The sequence below is a fragment of the Tursiops truncatus genome, chromosome 10, assembly GCF_011762595.2.
Source record: "Tursiops truncatus isolate mTurTru1 chromosome 10, mTurTru1.mat.Y, whole genome shotgun sequence".
NCBI classification, from domain to species: domain Eukaryota; kingdom Metazoa; phylum Chordata; class Mammalia; order Artiodactyla; family Delphinidae; genus Tursiops; species Tursiops truncatus.
The window spans coordinates 7,844,957-7,863,395 of NC_047043.1; the positions used below are offsets into that span (position 1 = coordinate 7,844,957).

At 42.9% G+C, this 18,439-nt stretch overlaps 2 protein-coding genes across 12 annotated transcripts in view; both read left to right on the forward strand.

Moving 5' to 3' along the window:
* GCNT2 (glucosaminyl (N-acetyl) transferase 2 (I blood group)) overlaps positions 1-6,318 on the forward strand; it is a 148,112-nt gene extending 141,794 nt beyond the window's left edge. For 3 of the 8 annotated variants that reach the window (XM_073810315.1, XM_073810318.1, XM_073810326.1), the window contains 2 exons: positions 468-537; positions 5,299-6,318. In XM_073810315.1, the coding sequence (XP_073666416.1) occupies positions 468-537; positions 5,299-5,320 (92 nt within the window). In that variant the 3' untranslated portion in view covers positions 5,321-6,318. Of the gene's footprint in view, positions 1-467; positions 538-1,261; positions 3,570-3,589 lie in introns of those variants that run through there. The other 5 variants (XM_073810317.1, XM_073810322.1, XM_073810316.1 and 2 more) reach the window with 3 other exon arrangements.
* Positions 6,319-6,670: 352 nt separating this feature from the next.
* Positions 6,671-17,716, forward strand: PAK1IP1 (PAK1 interacting protein 1). 4 transcript variants are annotated; one of them, XM_019945034.3, is made up of 10 exons: positions 6,671-6,940; positions 9,032-9,194; positions 12,621-12,741; positions 12,813-12,887; positions 13,407-13,459; positions 13,853-13,998; positions 14,185-14,282; positions 16,101-16,200; positions 16,943-17,066; positions 17,221-17,716. In XM_019945034.3, exons 1-10 carry the CDS (start codon positions 6,710-6,712, stop codon positions 17,427-17,429), a joined length of 1,320 nt encoding a protein of 439 aa, XP_019800593.2. In that variant the 5' UTR covers positions 6,671-6,709; the 3' UTR covers positions 17,430-17,716. The 4 variants fall into 4 exon arrangements, with proteins under 4 accessions (XP_019800593.2, XP_019800594.2, XP_019800596.2 ...); XM_019945035.3 differs by having other exon boundaries at positions 6,675-6,886; positions 9,029-9,194; XM_019945037.3 differs by having other exon boundaries at positions 6,785-6,940; positions 9,029-9,194.
* The last annotated feature ends 723 nt before the right edge of the window (positions 17,717-18,439 follow it).

An 18,439-nucleotide genomic window follows, 5' to 3' on the forward strand; every position in this document is an offset into this window, starting at 1 on the left:
AGCCCCACAAATAACTCTTACAGCTGCCTCAGGGATAGGAATTACCTGCGGCCAGGTACTTAATTCCTTGACTTTCATGTGGGTTAAGGAGTGGGTGGGGTTGGGAAGGAGTGTATTGGGGTCACCTGGGGGAACTCCTGCAAACTTCCGCGGGCTTTGGGCTGCCTGCCCGCTCCAGCAAGTGTCAGGCCCGGGAAAGCCAGACAGAAGGGGGAGGCTGGGGGCGGGGAGGGACCAGAGAGAGAGCGTGAGTTGGGCGACTGTGAAGCGCGCAGAAGTCTCCACCCTACCCCCTACGATAATATGTAAGGGAGTCACTTTTAATCACTAAAGCCTTAAGACAAAGACTACAATTCGATGCTTCCCTCCTCAGTTCCATTATCTGCAAAAAATACCTATCAGAACAAGCATCTAATGGACTTTTTTTTTTTTTTTTTGGCTGCGCCCTGCGGCATCTGGTATCTTAGTTCCTCCACCAGGAATTGAACCCATGCCCCCTGCACTGGAAGCATGGAGTCTTAACCGCTGGACCTCCAGGTAAGTCCCTGGACTTTTTTTTTTAAACATCCTCTGCAGGTTGTAATCTTTACCCCAACCAGCTGGTGGGAAGAAGCAGTATATATCACACATCACACACACACACACACACACACACACACACACACACACACACACACACACACACACACACCCCTACCTTAATGCAAGTGCAGGAAAAAATTTTAAAGAAATATTTCTGTGATGCTGTGTGTTTTGTTTTGTTTTTTTAAAGCATGACAAAGCAGTGCTTCCTAAACTTTAGTCCGGGTTCAAATTACCTGAGCATGTTTAAAATGTGGGTTCGGAGTCCATAGATTTGGAGTGAAGCCTCAGATTCTGCCCTTCCAGCCAGCTCGCAGGCACTTTAATTAGCAAGGCTACACAAAATGTCAACATGTGAGAAGATAACTTTTGAGTCTAAATAAGGACACAGGGTCTGGCCATTTCCTTGTAGCTTGTTGATTCCACTATTCAAATTCTTAATGTAGTCTATATTTACCTGTAATGTGAAAAATAATCATCATGTTGAATTCAAATCATTCAATCATTCACCCATCATTTACTGAGCTCCTCCTATATACAAGGTGGGTGCCTGGCATACAGTGGAGCTTATACTCTAGTGAATTTCCCCGTGTTCAAGGGAGATGTTATTCATTAGCAGCTGTGCACACATCGCTAGGGGTCACCCAATATCTGATTTCCTTTTCTTCCATAATAACAGAACCCTGGGACTTCCCTGGTAGCACAGTGGTTAAGAACCCCCCTGCCAGTGCAGGGGACATGAGTTCGAGCCCTGGTCCGGGAAGCTCCCACATGCCATGGAGCAACTAAGGCCGTGCGCCACAACTACTGAGCCTGTGCTCTAGAGCCCGCGAGCCGCAACTACTGAAGCCCACGTGCCGAGAGCCCATGCTCCGCAACAAGAGAAGCCACCGCAATGAGAAGCCCACGCACTGCAATGAAGAGTAGCCCCCAGCTCGCTGCAACTAGAGAAAGCCCATGCACAGCAACAAAGACCCAATGCGGCCAAAAATAAATTAATTAATTAAAAAAAATAACAGAACCCTGATTTTATTTGGAGGTAGCAACAGGCCCCGTGTCCAGGTGGCCAAAGTCTGGCTAATAAAATGTAAATCGAACTATCACAAGGGGATTGAGGACAGCGTAGGCAGAGGGAGTTTGCTTAGCTGGAAGGAGGCCTTTCTGTCCTCCACCCTTCCCCCAGGCCTAGTGTTGAGATTACAGATGTGATGGCTGAAGACAAAATAACTGCACCTCTCTTGGCCTATGAGGTGATACGAAGGAAGAAGTCACACAACCAAACACAGGATCTTTTTTTTTTTCAATTGGCTGCACGGCTTTCAGGATCTTAGTTCCCCAGCCTGGGATTGAAACTGGGTGCTTGGCAGTGAAAGTGCTGAGTGCTAACAACTGGACCGCAGGGAATTCCCAAAACACAGGATCTTAAAGAGAGAACAGATCTGGGTCCCTGATGACTGGGGTCCCTGTACCAGCACTAGACCAACCTACCTCCAGATGCCTTTCACTTAAGAAACAAGTATCTTGGGACTTCCCTGGCAGCCCAGTGGTTAAGACTCTGCCGTCCCAATGCAGGGGGCACAGGTTCCATCCCTGGTTACAGGACCTAAGGTCTTGCATGCTGCACGGCGTGGCCAAAAAACTAAATAAATGTCTTGTTTAAGCCACTATTGTTGTTAAGTTATATAAGGTTAAAAACAATTCCTTTTTTAAAAAACTATTTTGTTTCTATTTTCTTTCAAAATGTTTTATCCAACTTTTAAAGGTTATTTTCCATTTACAGTTATTACACAAAATTGGCTAGATTCCCTGTGTTGTACAATACATTCTTGAGCCTGTCTTATACCCCATAGTTTGTACCCTCCCCCCCCAACTAGTAACCACTGGTTTGTCCTCTGTATCTGTGAGTCTGCTTCTTTTTTTTGTTATATTCATCAGTTTGTTGTATTTTTTAGAAAAAGACAAATTCTTAAATACTGGAGCAGCTTAGAAATCAAATTCAACATATCAGTTAAGATTCTTGCATAAAAACGTGAATATCTTTTTCTGGTCCTCTTATTTTAGGACTGACTTTATTTTTTTTGGAAAGAAAATCGGAATTTTGGCTATGAATGAGTGAGAGGGGTGGGGCTGTAGTTGGAAAGGAATGTGGGAGTTGAACCTTCAGACAAGGTGGTAAGGAGGCTGGGGTTGTAGGGGACGTCAACAGGGCATGTTGAACCCACCCAGGAAGGTGGCAGGAGCCGGGGCACCGAAGGCCATGAGCAAGGCTCCAGAGATGAAGATGGACATTCAGGTGATTTTTAGGTGATGGTGACGAGGAAGAGTTCACAAATCTTTCCTTGATCTCAGCCACAAGTGCAAACCTCTCAAAGCTCACAGGGATTATTCCCATGAAGCAGGTGAAGCAAATTTCTATCAGGCTGGTGTCCAGGGGAAGCAGCCCACTCTGCTCCACGCGCAGAGGAGACCAAAATCTTCTGAGAATACAAGCACAGGCAAGCTCGGTAGAGTCCCCAAATTTAACAGACTTGCTACCTGTCACACTGTGAAGAGAAGGTAACTAAGAGGGAATGTTAGACGCACATGATATTTCTAACAGGGCCGAGTTCTCTCCACTGTATCTTGCTTTTAGCTCAGTATATCCACCTTATCACCACCCTCACCCCCTCACCCCCAAAGGAAAACTGGCTCTTTTTTCTTTAGCGAACCAAAGCCAGGTACTCAATAAATATTTCTTGAGTGAATGAATAAATCAATGCATGGCTCAAGTGTAAGAAGCTTTTCTATCAATAACTTAAATGCAAAACTAGAAATCCTGTTGCGCTTTAGAGTTAATGATCCCTGGAGTGTTGGTTGTTTCTTGGCAACGGCTGTTTTCACAAGAATGAGATTGAATGGCTTTTTACGTCCTGAGTTTGGAAAGAGAACAGGAGGTTTGGCAGGAAGTATGCTCAGTTTGAATCCAGTTGAGCAGATATATGATATTGTATTGTGTGCTTTTCTTTAGACAATGAAAAACCACTTTTCTTCTCCGTTAAAGAGAACGTTCGAGCCCAAGGAAATGTAAAAGGCAGCAGCAACACCAGGGTCTGCTGTTACTTAGGTGTGTGGAAAGAGTTCTGGACCTACTTCAGCATTTATAACCTCAGATTGGATTAGAGTATTTTAGCTTTAGAGGCACTAATCTTTCTGAAAATGTAATAAAATTTTATCAATGCTCTCCTCCATAAATGTACATACATAATTTTGCATATAATTTCAGGGCATTCAGAGGCCCAAAAATTTATCCATGAATTCCCCCAGATTAGGAACCCCTTGACTAGATGCTCTAAGGTCTTCTAAGCTCTATGATTGGTTTCACTAATTTTTAACAGTAAACAAAGAAATAAAAGGAGTAAACCATTTTGAGTTATGTTTATGTCGCTTGAATTATGGTTTTCATTCTAGAACCAACTAGATTCTAAAAGAATCCTAGTTGGAGCAAAACCCACAAGTTTCTTCTCTAAAATGTGACAGATACTCAACTATACTCCAGTAAAAATTAATTAAAAAAAATAAAATGTGACAATCTGGCAAAAGATGCTGACCGTAGTTATTATCCTGTTATCGTGATACATTAAAATTAATTTCAAATGAGAACTAATTCTTCTCAAACAGCAGTTGAGACTTCGCTGGGGTAATGAGGCAGGGCACCAGGGGGATTTCAGAAGCAACAAAATACATAAAGCACATGATTTTGAAACACAGTTTCAGAAAAAAGTTTGTTTTTTTTTCCTTTTCGATGAGAGACTGACTTCCTATTAAAATAAAGATATGTAAAAAGTCACACATTTAAAGACAAAATACGAGACTTCAAGAAATGTCCTGCTTACTCATTAAAAAAAAAAAATTGAGCCCAAGCTCCGGACGCACAGGCCCAGAGGCCATGGCTCACGGGCCCAGCTGCCCCGCGGCATGTAGGAACCTCCCGAACCGGGGCACGAACCCGCGTCCCCTGCACCGGCAGGCGGACCCTCAACCACTGCGCCACTGGGAAGCCCGGGGGCTACTCTTCATTGTGGTGCGTGGCCTTCTCATTGCGGTGGCTTCTCTTCTTGTGGAGCACGGGCTCTAGGCACACAGGCTTCAGTAGTTGTGGCTTGCAGGCTCTAGGTGCATGGGCTTCAGTAGTTGTGGTGCACGGGCTTAGTTGCTCCGCGGCATGTGGGATCTTCCTGGACCAGGGCTCGAACCCGTGTCTCCTGTATTGGCAGGCGGATTCTTAACCACTGCGCCAGGGAAGCCCCTGCTTACTCATTCTTTGTCCCATGCCCAGGGGACAACCACTCCCGCAATTCACATTCCTCTGACCTTAGTGGTTCTCTGGTGGAAGAACCACCAGAACTAACAAGCAGTAAATAGGAAAATAAATAGTAAAACAACTTGTGTGTTTTGGTAACGTAATGAGATAACTAGCCCAAAGGGAAGGAATTACAGGCATACTTCGTTTTTTGCACTTCGCTTTATTGTTCTTTACAGATATTGCTTTTTTTTTTTTAAACAAATCTTGGTTTGTGGCAAGCCTGAATGGAGCAAGTCTATCAGCACCATTTTCCCAAAAGCATTTGATTCCTTCGTTTCTCTGTGTCACATTTTGGTAATTCTCACAATATTTCAAACTTGTTCATTATTATTCTATTTTGTGCGGTAATCAGTGATCTTTGCTATTACTACTAGGACTTGCCGGAGCCTCAAATGATGGTTAGCACTTTTCAGCAATAAAGTGTTTTTCAATTAAGGAATGTGCATTTTTAAGACATAATGGTATTGCACACTTAATAGACCCCAGTATAATACAAACCTAAGTTTTATATACACTGGGAAAACAAAGAACTCGTGTGACACGTCATTGCTGTGGTCTGGGACCCAGCCCGCACTCTCCCTCATGGGTGCCTCTATTGTCAAACAGTGAAACTGGTTTTCAAGAGGCTGAGAATGAGCTGGACTTCAGCATTTCAGTGCCTGAGGAGTCCTTACACATGGAGTCGCCAAAGCACACAGAAGACAAGGCTTCCCTTGTGCTGCAGTGACGACCAAAGCAACCAAAATGAAATCATTTCTACGGTATCCAAACCAGCATCAATTAAAACAACCCTGAGTAAAACACGGACTGGCGATTCAGAACACCGGTGAACAAATGTCCTCAGAGACAAGAGGGTCTAAGAGCTATAGGATGTGTTACAATCCATATGGGGGTTTAAGGGTCGACACCAACCTGTGTGTCAACCTCCCATCCGTCATATCCACCCGCTAGGGCGTTCACGAGACTATTTTTACGTTCCAAGATTTACTCTATTGTTAAGTCTGTGCGAAGCTGTCCTAACACATCTCTGAATCTCCGTTATCTCGTGAAAATCTCAACCCAATTAGGGCTTTGCTTTTATTCACGTTTGACTCTGCACCTAACCTGGGGGAGGTGGTGAAACGGAAATAAATGAGATTTCTTTGTAGAACCTGACCAAGGATGACTATATACCGTTCGTCCTCAAGTAATGTCTTTACTCCCCTCAAGTAAAGGGTCCTCCTCCGTCCCCAGGATGTGCCACAACGTTGGCCAATTTGCCCCCAGAGTTCGACAATCCATAACCGAGCTGCAAGGAAAGGTGTGCAGGACGAGATTATCGGGCCCGCGCGGGAACGACGGAATCGGACTCCTCTGATAACGGCGAACCCTAAATGCCACCCCTCCTTGCTCCGTTACAGAGAATGTGAGCGAGAAAAGTTTATTCCTCGGCTTCCTGCACAACAAGGAGACCTAACTCCTGTCCCGCTATCACCGCCCACTACAGACAGGGGTCCACGTTGACCAAGAGCGCGGAAACACCGCCTTCTCTACGCCTTCCGCCCAGGCCGGAGGCTGCCCCGCCCCTTCCGTAGACGTACCGGAAACGAGGGGCTTCCGCAGAGGATGTCCCGCCCACTCGCCTCAGAAGCGCCTAGCTCAAGTCTCCCTAGAATATGCCTGCTAGTCCCCAGGTTGGTTGGTTTGTTTTTCTCCTTGAAATGAGAATCTCTTCATGGGGCGTCCTTCATTATTCCCTTCTTGGAAATTCCGCGTGATCTTCTAGCCCTGAAATCCCTCCCACGGATGCAGGCGCCTAAAAGGCAGCCCCGCGGTCTTGACGTAAACTTGAGCGCCGACGCAGGAAGGACCCCTTCCTCCCCCTTGCATCTGCTTTCGTCACTACCGGTCTGCGCTGAGCCTGCCTCCGGGAGAAGCCGCGTGCGGTGCTGCATGGAGCTGGTAGCTGGATGCTACGAGCAGGTACTTTTTGGGTTCGCTGTACACTTGGAGCCCAAGGCGAGCGGCGACCAGGAGGTGAGAGCCCGCGCGGGGAGGGGCCGCCGCGGGTGGGGCGGGCACCATAGGGTCTGGTTCCCACAGCGCAGCAAGGGAGCGCACCGTCTGATTTCTTAGGGATTCGGTGACGAAGCTCAGGAGACTTAAAATACACGTTAGCCTTTTAAAACACGGAAAAGGCATTTCATACGACGAAACGATGCCTGTCTTTCGTAGTAAACATTCCGACTGCTGTGCACGAAGGAAGCTGGCATTTCTGCAAACGGGCCAGTGGGCCGTAGATTATGAATCCAAGTTGACAGCCCGTGAGGTGTTCAGGGTTTAATGAAAGAACAGTTCGCTCTTTCACTGAATTTATGTTCCGGTATTTTACAAAGTATTTGAGCTAAATCCGGAAAAACTCCTCACAGATAAAGTGACACCAGTTTATTATTGAGCCCTTACGGTGAGGCCAGTACTTGCAGTGAAGGTGCAGAGAAGCCAAAGGCATGGATCCTGCACTGGAGATCTTCCCGACATAAGGAGGAGAGGATGAGGGAGGCAGACACGTGCAGAAAAATTACAACAAAATGTAAGAACTTTACTGGGTGTGTGCGTTAAAAGGTTAAGTAAATTAGCAGTAGTGAAGCAGATAGGACATACCCAGGACTAGAAGCAAGATCCCTTAACTTTTAGTCCTGTGCTGTTTTTTTTTTCCCCTAAGCAGTCCTAGGTATTTCCCAGAAACCTGTTTCATTGAGTACTTGTTTATGAAGAAGTCAAAGTGTCAGTCTTGAATTAACTAGAAAATTGGAAGTATATGACTTGACTGATTGTTTTTGTTTATTTTGTTTTCTACTCTGGTGGTTAATCTGCCTTTGGCTGAAAGGTACGTGTTTTGAATACTCAAAGATGATGCTACTGATTGTGTTCTTTCAGTAATTACGTTGCGTTCCGTGTTCCAGACACAGAGTAGTCCTCACAGCACCCCTCTGAGGCAGATACAGTTATTCCCATTTTACAGATGAGGAGCCGGAAGTTGAGATAGGTTAAGCGACTTGTTCAAGGCCACAGAGCTAATAAGTGGCAGACTGTGGACTCAAATTCCCAGGTGTCTCTGATGCTTGAAGCGCTTAACCATTACCCAGTACTGCTTCTAAACCTAGTCAGGCAATATTCCAGATAACCAGCCTTCCTTCTGTAATATGCACAAGCAAAGGTTGTTCTTTGATTTATGGCCATAGCAGCTCTTCAGGAATGTTGTACCTTTACTCAAGAGAGGCCCCCTGGGTCCTGATTGATGGAAGGGCTATCCTGCTGTCGTTTTTAGGAATTAATTTGCAATAACACATCCTAAGTGTGTTCAAACATGTTTGGTGATTTTTTTTTTCTTTGTTGGTTTATTTGTTTTGCTAATACTTCTTGATGCACCTCCCTTAATTTGTGGGGTATGTGTGTGTGTATTCAGCCGTCATCCTTCGCACTCAACCAGTCACACTTATCCAATCCAGAAGTTTCATGGCAGCAAGCATAGAGTTCTCAAGACCTCATCATTGGTCATTCTCTAGGGCTTATGTTGGTATTAATGCAAATCCTGTTCATTTTTCTTTATAGGCGTTGTTATATTGATACTTATCTCTGTGACATCATATTGTGTCTTGTCTGTCCTTCCCACAGGAATGGCAACGCCCTTAGGTTAAGGACTTTTGTTTCTTTTGTTCACTGCTCTGTATCCACTGCCTAAAATGGTGCCAAGCGCATAGTAGTTATTCAGTATTTGAGTGAATAAATTCAAATCAAGATTTGGACATTTGAGTGAATGAATGGTATGAAAGTGTCACATCCAAGTAAATATATTAAGGAGTTAAGGATTTGGATGGGACCTTAAAGTCCCTGTAGCTCAGTCTTCATAATTGTTTTGATACTCAGCGATGCCTTCCCATCTCCTGCTTTACCTTCCTTATTCAATTCTCAGATTGTTTGTGTGAATCTCCCTTTCATTGCATAGTCTTTTCTCCATTTGTAGGATCTGTTGAGAGTTTTCATAGATCGCGAAACCACTTATCTCTTTGTAGAGAACTACGATACGATCGTGGCATGGCACTGACTGTATGTATCACTCTTTAGCAGAAATGGACTCCTGTGGCCGACTTCACTCACCATGCCCACACTGCCTCCTTGTCAGCAGTGGCTGTCAGTAGCCGTTTTGTAGTCACTGGGAGCAAAGATGAAACCATTCACATTTATGACATGAAAAAGAAGATAGACCATGGGGCTCTAGTGCATCACAATGGTAAGAACATTGTATTCTTCAAGACAATAATGTTGAGGTATTATTACTTTACAGTTTGACTTCAGATGAACAATTCATTAAGTGTCTGATATGTAGCAGATTCTGTGCTAGGAAATATAGAAATGGAAAAAATGTGGTTCTTTGTCCTTAAGTTACTCACAGTCTGTATTGGGACAGAAGGGAGGCACTTAACCCAGTCTAGAGGGCAAGGAGGAGGAAGCGAGTTTTCATTGAAAACTTCCTTAAAATGACACCTGCATAATTTTATAAGAAAAGTATCAGTTGTTGGCTAGGTGAAACTTGCAAGGTAGAGAAAAGGACATTCCAGGCAGAGCAGGCAGTGTGACGAGCACAAGTGGTAGCATCACGTGAAGAGCCGACTTTGTTGAGGGCCATCAGGTACCCAGCGGTATGCCAGGAAGGTATAGTTGTATTGTCAGTTCGCAGAAGAGAAAGCCTAGGCTCAGAGATGTTCCATGACTCGCCCAGGGTCACAAAACACTGGAACTGGAACTTAACCCTAGGTCTAGAGCCCGTTTTTTGTTTTTTTAACAAATATTTATTTATTTATTTATTATTTGGCTGCGTTGGGTCTTAGTTGCGGCACACGGGATCTTTGTTGCGGCATGTGGGACCTTTCATTGCGGCGCGTGGGCTTCTGTCTAGTTGTGGTGCACAGGCGCCAGGGTGCATGGGCTCTGTAGTTGCAGCCCACGGGCTCTCTAGTTGTGTTGCAGCGTGTGACCTTAGTTGCCCTGTGGCACGTGGGATCTTAGTTCCCCGACCAGGGATCAAACTTGCGTCCCCTGCATTGGAAGGCAGATTCTTAACCACGGAACCACCAGGGAAGCCCGTAGAGCCTGTATTTTTAACCACTGCTGTGTCTGGGGAGCTGTAAGGGGCTCGCTATTATGAGAGGATTGGAATGGAGGTGGGAGTGGCTGGAGAAGTAGTTGGGGCCAGATCTCGGGGGCCCTTGCGTGGAGGAGGTTGGGGGTTGAATGAGAAGGAGGCAGCAGCGCTGAGGAAGGTGTTCGTGGTTTGGATGCCTCTCCTGGAGAGGTGCCAGGAACAAGTAGAGGACTGACGAGGGCCTGCCTGACTGAAGTTGGAGGCTGTGGATGGACTAGCATGTGTTTGCAGTAAGCCACAGACATTTCTGGAGAGAGAGGATGGTTACTTGACGTGTGCAAGAGAAGGATCAATTTACAAGGGAATTGAGGGTTTCGGAGAAAGAATAGGTTGTCAGCCTAGAGAAGATAGGGTGTCAAGGGTCTGCAGATCTCCAGAGTAAAAAAAAGCAGGTGGATTGTGAGTGGAAGAAGGGCTGGGACGATGTGAGGCTGTGGTCAGAGGGTAGAGTTAATGTGGAAAAGCTCTCGGTGGTAACGGTGTCCGGGCTGTAGGGGTGAGGGACGAAATACACAGGAGGCAAAGGTTACTGGCATCGAGGAGGTCGGGGGGCTGATCCGCAAGCCACAGTTGTGTGTTCCACGCCGATGGTGCAGTTGACCGGGGTAATGGGAGGACCGAGGGACAGAAAGACTGAACAGGTAATTTTTTTCCCTGGTATTGAACATCATGTGCTGTTTTCACTGCATTTTCCCAGGGGACAGAGAAGGAGGGGTTTCACATGTGTTCCAGAAGGAAAAGGGAAAGGAAGAAAGAACTTAAGGCAGTAGAGTCACTTAAATACATACTTAGTTTGAGGAAACTCAGCCAAGCAAGTTAGTTTCCTGCAGTGAAAGGCAGATAAAGACAGGTACCCTTTTTCTTACACTATCTTTCGTATATTACAGAAGTTCCACACCAAGCATTGGCTTCTAGCAGTAAATTTAGAGTGATCAGCGTCTTTCTTATATTAGATGGTCCTTAGCTACTTTGACAGGTGTCTCGCTTTTCAGCAGAAGCTCGGCTCTTGAGTGATTTCAACGTACGTTCCTTTTCCTGTCTGTCTCCTAATCCCAGTTCATACAAGGAAGCCTCCTCTCTCCCTTAGGCTTGGAGGAAATAAGTTAAACGAGTCTCGTCTGTCCAAACCCATTGGTACAGGTATTCAACAAGAAGGGACTTAGAAAGAGTTTGGATAGGGGATGAATGAAATAGGGTTCCTGATTTCCTTCATTCCTGGTACAAATCCTGTTTTTCTAACAGTTGGTAATAGATAAGCTCTTTTCCAGGGAACAAATGGAGTCGTGGAAAGAAGGAGTAGAAGATGTGGGAAAGCAAAATTCCCAAAATGAGAAGTAGGGAAGGAGGAAAACATGGGCAAAGTGGCTGAAGTTTCCCACTTCGAGGAGAAGGGAGTCCATAAGCCCACATATTATTAGTGCTTTTTGGGGGTGCAGAATTATTCCTCACAGATCTCTGGCTCTTTCAATATAAAGGGCAGTGTAAAGGATTGACCAGGAGGTGTGCAGATGGACAGTAACGACACAGGGGTTCACACTCTTATTCTGAGAAGGACAAAATAGTAAATATTTAGGCCTTGCGGCTGTACAGTCTCTGTTACGACTACTCACTTTGGCCGTGCCAAAGCACCCGTAGACGTTTTGTAACTGAGTGAGCCTGGCTGTACTCCAGTAAAGCTGCCTTTACAAAACCAGGCCAGCAGCCAGATCTGGCCGGCAGGCAGTGGTTTGCTGACTCCTCAACTCTAGGGCAATTAAGCTGGGTGACACAGACTTTAAAGGATAAGGAGTCTTACTTGAGGACTGTTTTGAGGGATTGAGTACTGGGTTCTTCCATCACCTCACCTCGCTCCAGCCTTTTAATATTTGAGGAGCGCTGTAGGGGAAATTCATGGGCGATCCAGGCTTCAGTTTGAGTGGAAGGGAGTGCAATGTTTTGTAAAGAAGTTAAAAAGATGTAGGAAGATTTGTTAACCGTGGAAGGAGAATACAGAAGACATAATTAGTGTATTGTTTTATGAAATTGTAATAAATTCTTATGACAGTGAATAAGAACTGTGTAGAAGTCAAATCAAAAGTAGCTCTGAAGGCATAATAACTGCATTATGGGTGGTTGGGTAGCAAATTCACTGTTTGGAAAGTAGAAGTCGTATGGCTGTGCGTCTTGGTTTGATCCCCAGATTAGCTGGTTAGTTTTGTTTGACTTCTGCTCAAACTATCCTAGCCAGCCATCTCCAAAGTTTATGATTATGGGGATGTAAAGCAAGAAGGTGAACTGATTAGTTCAAACCTGTATCTGCAACTAGAGAAACGCTTTGCTGAAAATATTTACATAGGCTTGAGACTGTATGATCTTAGATGAAAAACAAATTAATTTCTTCACCCAACACTTCAAGGCATGTTTCAGTAATATTAAGATATTGGATGTTTTCTTACTGCAGCATAGCCTTCAAGCCAGCAATGGAGTTTGCACCCAAAATGAACGTTAGTTCTGCCTGTCTTGGTTTTTCCACAGGCACAATAACTTGCCTGAAATTCCACGGCAACAGGCACTTAATCAGCGGGGCAGAGGACGGCCTCATTTGTGTCTGGGATGCAAAGAAATGGGAGTGCCTGAAGTCGATTAAAGCTCACAAGTGAGTCCAGACTTCCCCATCGGTCTCCAGGTGCCAGTCAGGTTGGGGACTAACTGTCAGTTTCCTTTTAGAGGACATGTGACCTTCCTTTCCATTCACCCGTCTGGCAAGTTGGCCCTGTCTGTGGGTACAGATAAGACATTAAGGTAAGTCATTAAGGCCCAAGAGCACCTTTACTAAGCTGTGGTCTTCGTTCTCCAAGTATAACAAGAACCCACCCCTGGGACATCTTTTACTATAGTAATTAGATTCTGTTTCTGTATTGTCTCACGTTGTCAGCCATTTGATGATATTTTGACACAAGGGAGAGGTTGAAAGCTAGTGAACCTTTTCATAACGGAAAAAAACCGACAAGCTCTATATTCAAACATGCAAGTTACATTGCAGTTGTAAGCTGTGAAGTAGAGGGTGATCCTAAAAAGAAGAGTTTTAGGGGGTGAAACCTTTTGAAAATACAGTGGACTCAGCATACATAGGAAAGGGCTGTGGGAACAGAGCGAGTTTTAATCTTGCTTGATAATACTTCACGTGGTGCTGTAAGAAAGAAGGCAGTTCTTCTGAATAGCCAAGTAGTTAGTAAATTTTCATTTGAGTCTTCCTTAAACTTACCTTTATACCTGGTCAGAGTTGGTGATCATGCCGTAAATGAGCTTCCTGTTTTGCAGAACATGGAATCTTGTGGAAGGAAGATCGGCATTCATAAAAAACATAAAACAAAGTGAGTATTTTTGTTTGAAATGTATTTGAAAATTTGATGGGACGTGAATGTATATACACACATTCTTGTGAGCATGTACATATACATTTATTTTTGTGCGTGGTGGTGGTTCCCTCTGAGAGCAAATGCTTTAGGTTCATTTCTTTGCCCACTTTAGATTGGGATTCTTGGTGTGGCTCTGCCGCCTTCCAGCTGTATGACCTTAATGAGTCTTGGAACCAGTTCGTTGTCTACAATTTAACTCACAAAATACGTGTTATAAGTTTGTTGTGAAGATTGAATGGGATAATGGATGTGAAAATGCAGTGTAAATATTTGCTATTTTTATTATGACCCTGATCAATTTCTTTTTTTATTCATGAAATACAACAGCTTTGTGCTTTTAACTTACAGATGCTCACATAGTGGAATGGTCCCCAAGAGGAGAGAAATACGTAGTTGTCATTCTGAACAAAATAGATGTCTATCAGCTTGACACTGCATCCGTCAGTGGCACCATCACAAATGAAAAGAGAGTATCTTCTGTTACGTTTCTTTCAGTAAGTGATCGGCAATCAGTGATGGGAGTTTCGTATGTGTGGTGATATTGTTGATGACATTGTTGATGTCATTGTTGATGACATTCTGGATAGTATGTTGATGACATTCTGGATAGTATTCTGTTTTTGCTCTCCTAGGAATCTGTTGATGACATTCTGGATAGTATTCTGTTTTTCCTCTCCTAGGAATCTGTCCTTGCAGTGGCTGGAGATGAAGAGGTTGTAAGATTTTTTGACTGTGATTCACTAATGTGCCTCTCTGAATTCAAAGCCCATGAAAACAGGTATTTTTTTCACTAATCTCTGTGTGCATGTACGTGTAGAATCTCTTATAAATGCAGTAGCTTCATAAAGCAGGGTATATGTTTTTTATGAATGACCGCAGACATAGACATATCTACATATATATGATTTCTGGAACCTAAGAGGATAGTGGGCATGTTGTTGTCTTGGCCTGAGTGATACAGAAGTGGTGAAGTTGTCATCAGGACTAGCCACTTGCACAAAGAATTTATTTTCCCAATAATTTCATTAGACTTGAGGCCTGAAATCCTCAATCCATGCTTGAGCAGGGAAAAACAATTAAACCATCTTGAGCTCTGCCCCTGACCACTCTTGTCCTTTCACTTTATTCTCCTTGTCCACTTCTAGCGCCTTTCTATGCTATTTTTTTTTCCTGCAGGAGAAATAAATGACATATTGACCTCTGTCTTGTGCCAGTTTGTTATCTCTTGCTCACTGTATCTCTGGGGGTAAATGTGAGTCTCAGAGTAAACGGTTAAGTAACTGGACCAAGATTACCCCCCTGTTAAGTGTTGGAGCTGGGAGTCAACCCAGTTCTGTCTGACCCTGCCTCTGCTGTTTCCATCTGTAATTTTGAAAAAGTCGATTATGGATGGTTATACGTTAATGTGTTTTATTTGCATATTCTTTTATGTTTCAGACAACTCTTAGGTTTTATTTTCTAAATAATAGTTCAGCTTTAAGAAGTCTCTCTTTGTAAATACTCAGAATACTGCAATAATTAGACAGGCCCTAGTGTTCCCCTGCATTGAGAAATGAACATATTCTTCAAGGCCGCATAGCACTCATGAAATTTGGGCATTCATTCATTTAACAAGTATTCGCTGAGCATCCATAATGAAATACTGCAACCAGAGCTTGCACTCTCCTGGCTCTTACAGTGGGGCAACAGAGATGACAAACAAGCAGGTAATTGTAACAGGAAGGACATGGGTATTATGACTTGGGAATAACACGGGTAACTTATTTAGATAGGTTGATCAGGGAAGGGGGAGTTAAGAGAGACCTTAGGGATAAAGGAGCTATTTCTAAAAAGAGGAGAGAACTGTAGGCACAGTGGCCCTGAGGGAGGAAAGAACTTGGTGTATTTTAGGGACAGCTGGAAGACCCATGTGACTGGGTCAGAGTGAGCCAAATGGTGCATGGCCTTGCAAGTCATGGTGAGGAGTTTGAATTTTATACTAAGTGCCTTTGTAGATATTGGTTTATCTATGTCCCACCACTTCCTCCCTCTCCCGTGTTATTTTAAAGCAGATCCAAGCTTTGTAGAATTTTAAGACTGGGAGTAACATGGTTTGATTTTTAAAAAATTGTTAGGGGGCAAAAATGGAAGCAGCGAGGCCAATTAGTTTACTCCGTAGTCCAGAAGGAAAATGATAGTAGCTTAGACTATGGGTGGCGGCACTGGGGACAAGAAAAACAGATGCAGAGGAGGAGGCCTCGGGTCATCTCTGTTGTCTTTTCACTCGGTACTGACCTTGTAGTTTCCTGAGGTGAGGGGCTTTAAGTATCTTTATTTCCTTTATGATAATCTGATGATTTATAGTTATCTGTCACCATCTTTTCAACTTTTTCTTAAGGTATCATTGACAGTCAATTTTATCTTGGAATTTAGACCCTGAAAATGACTCACCAACTCATGGGAGCGTGAAGCATGTTAAATTTTAGGCACCGTTCATTGAGCAGTTTGGAAATACTTGAAGCATTGAAAAGTCAAGAGACTGTGCATAGAAGCTTTCTAGCAGTATCATACTATCTGGAAGAAAGGGTCTTTTATGGTGTTACTATTTCTATCCTAGGGTAAAAGACATGTTCAGTTTTGAAACTCCAGAGCATCATATTATTGTTACAGCATCGAGTGATGGTTTCATCAAAATGTGGAAGCTCAAAGAGGACAAGGTCAGTGTCTCAGCACAATGTAAATACACTGAATGGGAGTCTTACTGTCAATATTAATTTTGAGTTAAGTGAGGTGGAATTTTTTTTAAGGGTCATAAGGCATAGATCTTTAAACTTTTAAAATTTCTTCCAGGCATGATTGACATTCATGGTTTTAAAGTTAGGGCTCCGTAGCACTGCCTCAGGAGTTGGTATTGGTGAGTCTGAGCTGGCAGGATTCCAGAACTCCTGCTGTTTAAATCAGAGAAGCACGACTTTCTTCTCTTTTGTATATTGATGTTCTCTGTAAGATTTTGTTAAATAAACATAGTGCCATTACTAAGGAAAAAAATGGGGAATTTTTGATCAGCTGTAGAACTAACAATAGTTTTGAAACAAATAATTGGAAATTTAAATTCCCTTTGGTAGTCTCCCTCTTACAGATTCTTGGTTTATTATTCTTCATTCTCTGTGAATGTGGTTTGTTGAGTACCTACTTTGTGCATGGTTCTTTGTTAAACCCAGAAATGACCACGATAAAATGGTCGCTTTCTTTAGTGGAGCCCTTCTTAGAAATTGGCTCTCGTGAAGGACTTAGTCAAACCAATCATGAATCAAGATAATACATTTCTTCTAGGCAGTATATGTTATACTCAAAATACAGTGTAAGTTTTAAATTAAGGTAACATGTTTATGGAAAAATGAAAGTAATTATTTAAAATCCCTCTGTGTTAGTTATCACGAATTGCTGGTCCTGTTTCAGGGGGTTTCCCCATCTTTGCTGTGTGAAGTAAACACTAACGCCAGGCTGACATGTCTTGGAGTGTGGCTGGACAGCGTGACAGACACGAAAGGAAGCCTGCTTCCAGCTGTAGAACCATCTCCTGGTAAATGAAATTGATCGTTTACAGAAACTAAATAATCTGCTATCTCTTTGAATCATTAAAGTGGAGGAGATCCAGATGACTTGACTTTATTGTGGGCTTGTGTTTATTTCAAAGGGAAAAACACTCTTTAAATACAGTGTCTCTTGTATTTTAGTAAGTAAACAAGAACAGTCCAAAAGGAAAAAAAAGGAATCTGGCCGTGAAGTCCAGGAGGAAGAAAGGCAGCTAAAACCTGACACGAAGAATTGCGGTTTAACTGGTAACAGTAATAAGCCAACAAAAGGAAGCAGCCTGGTGTCAACCAAGAAGAGGAAAACAGTAGAAATGTTAGAAAAGAAGAAGAGCAAAAGGAAGAAAATATGAATGATGCGTGAACCCCAGATTTCTCCTAGAGAAAAACTTGCAAATGTACTTTTTTTTTTTCTGAGTAAAAGCTAGGAATTTCTTCTTTTGAAGAAAATGTACAGCTTAAAAATCACTTTCAGGATTTTGTTTTTTTAAACAGTGGTAAAACTTTTTGATAGGCAATATTTTATTAATTATATATCATGGCAATATATAGTATGTTAATGTGTAATATATAATTTTTACTGTTGTGTAAGGCAAATAAAGATCTTTCTCAAAATATTATAGCTTAAAATAATACAAAATCTTGAACGCATTTCTTTACCAGAAGTAGATAAAGGAATTGTTTTTCAGATTTTTCTCCTAAGTGAGGGAGGAATGAAAAACCTGCATTACTTTGGCTTTTTCTCGTGGTTCTAGTAATTTTAATGCAGATTTTGTTTGTTTTGGTAACAAAAGATATAAAAAGATTTTCATACCAGGAAGTATGTTAAGACAAGCTTAAAAATTAGATATATAAAATAAAATATGTATGCGTAAAGCATATGCTTAAGTTTAGGGCTATGTACATAAGAAGGTTAAAGAGAGGCTTCCAAACTTCATGTAACTATTCTGTTTCCAAGCAGTGGTTTGTTTAAGAGGTAACTTAAGGACAGGAAAATGACATTTTCTTTTTTTATTTTCCCATCTGTTTCAGGGCATCCAAAAAACTCGCTTAGCTAATCTTCTGACAAAGGTGGTCTTAAAACTAGCCGTTGATGATACTCTTTTCTTACCTAGAAAATTAAAGCATTTTCCTTAATGGATTACTGGATGTTTTGAAGAGACACAGTAGTAGAGGATTCATAGGTCTGACTTAGCTGGGAAGATGTTAAATCCCTGAGGCCACCAGTGGACTCCCCCCTGATTAGGCAAAATGAGGATCTTAACACTTGGACACTAAAGTGCCGCTCACTTCATGAGAGGAAATCATCTAGGAAACGAACCAAACCATGTGTCTGACATTTCCATCCACCTCTTTGTTATCT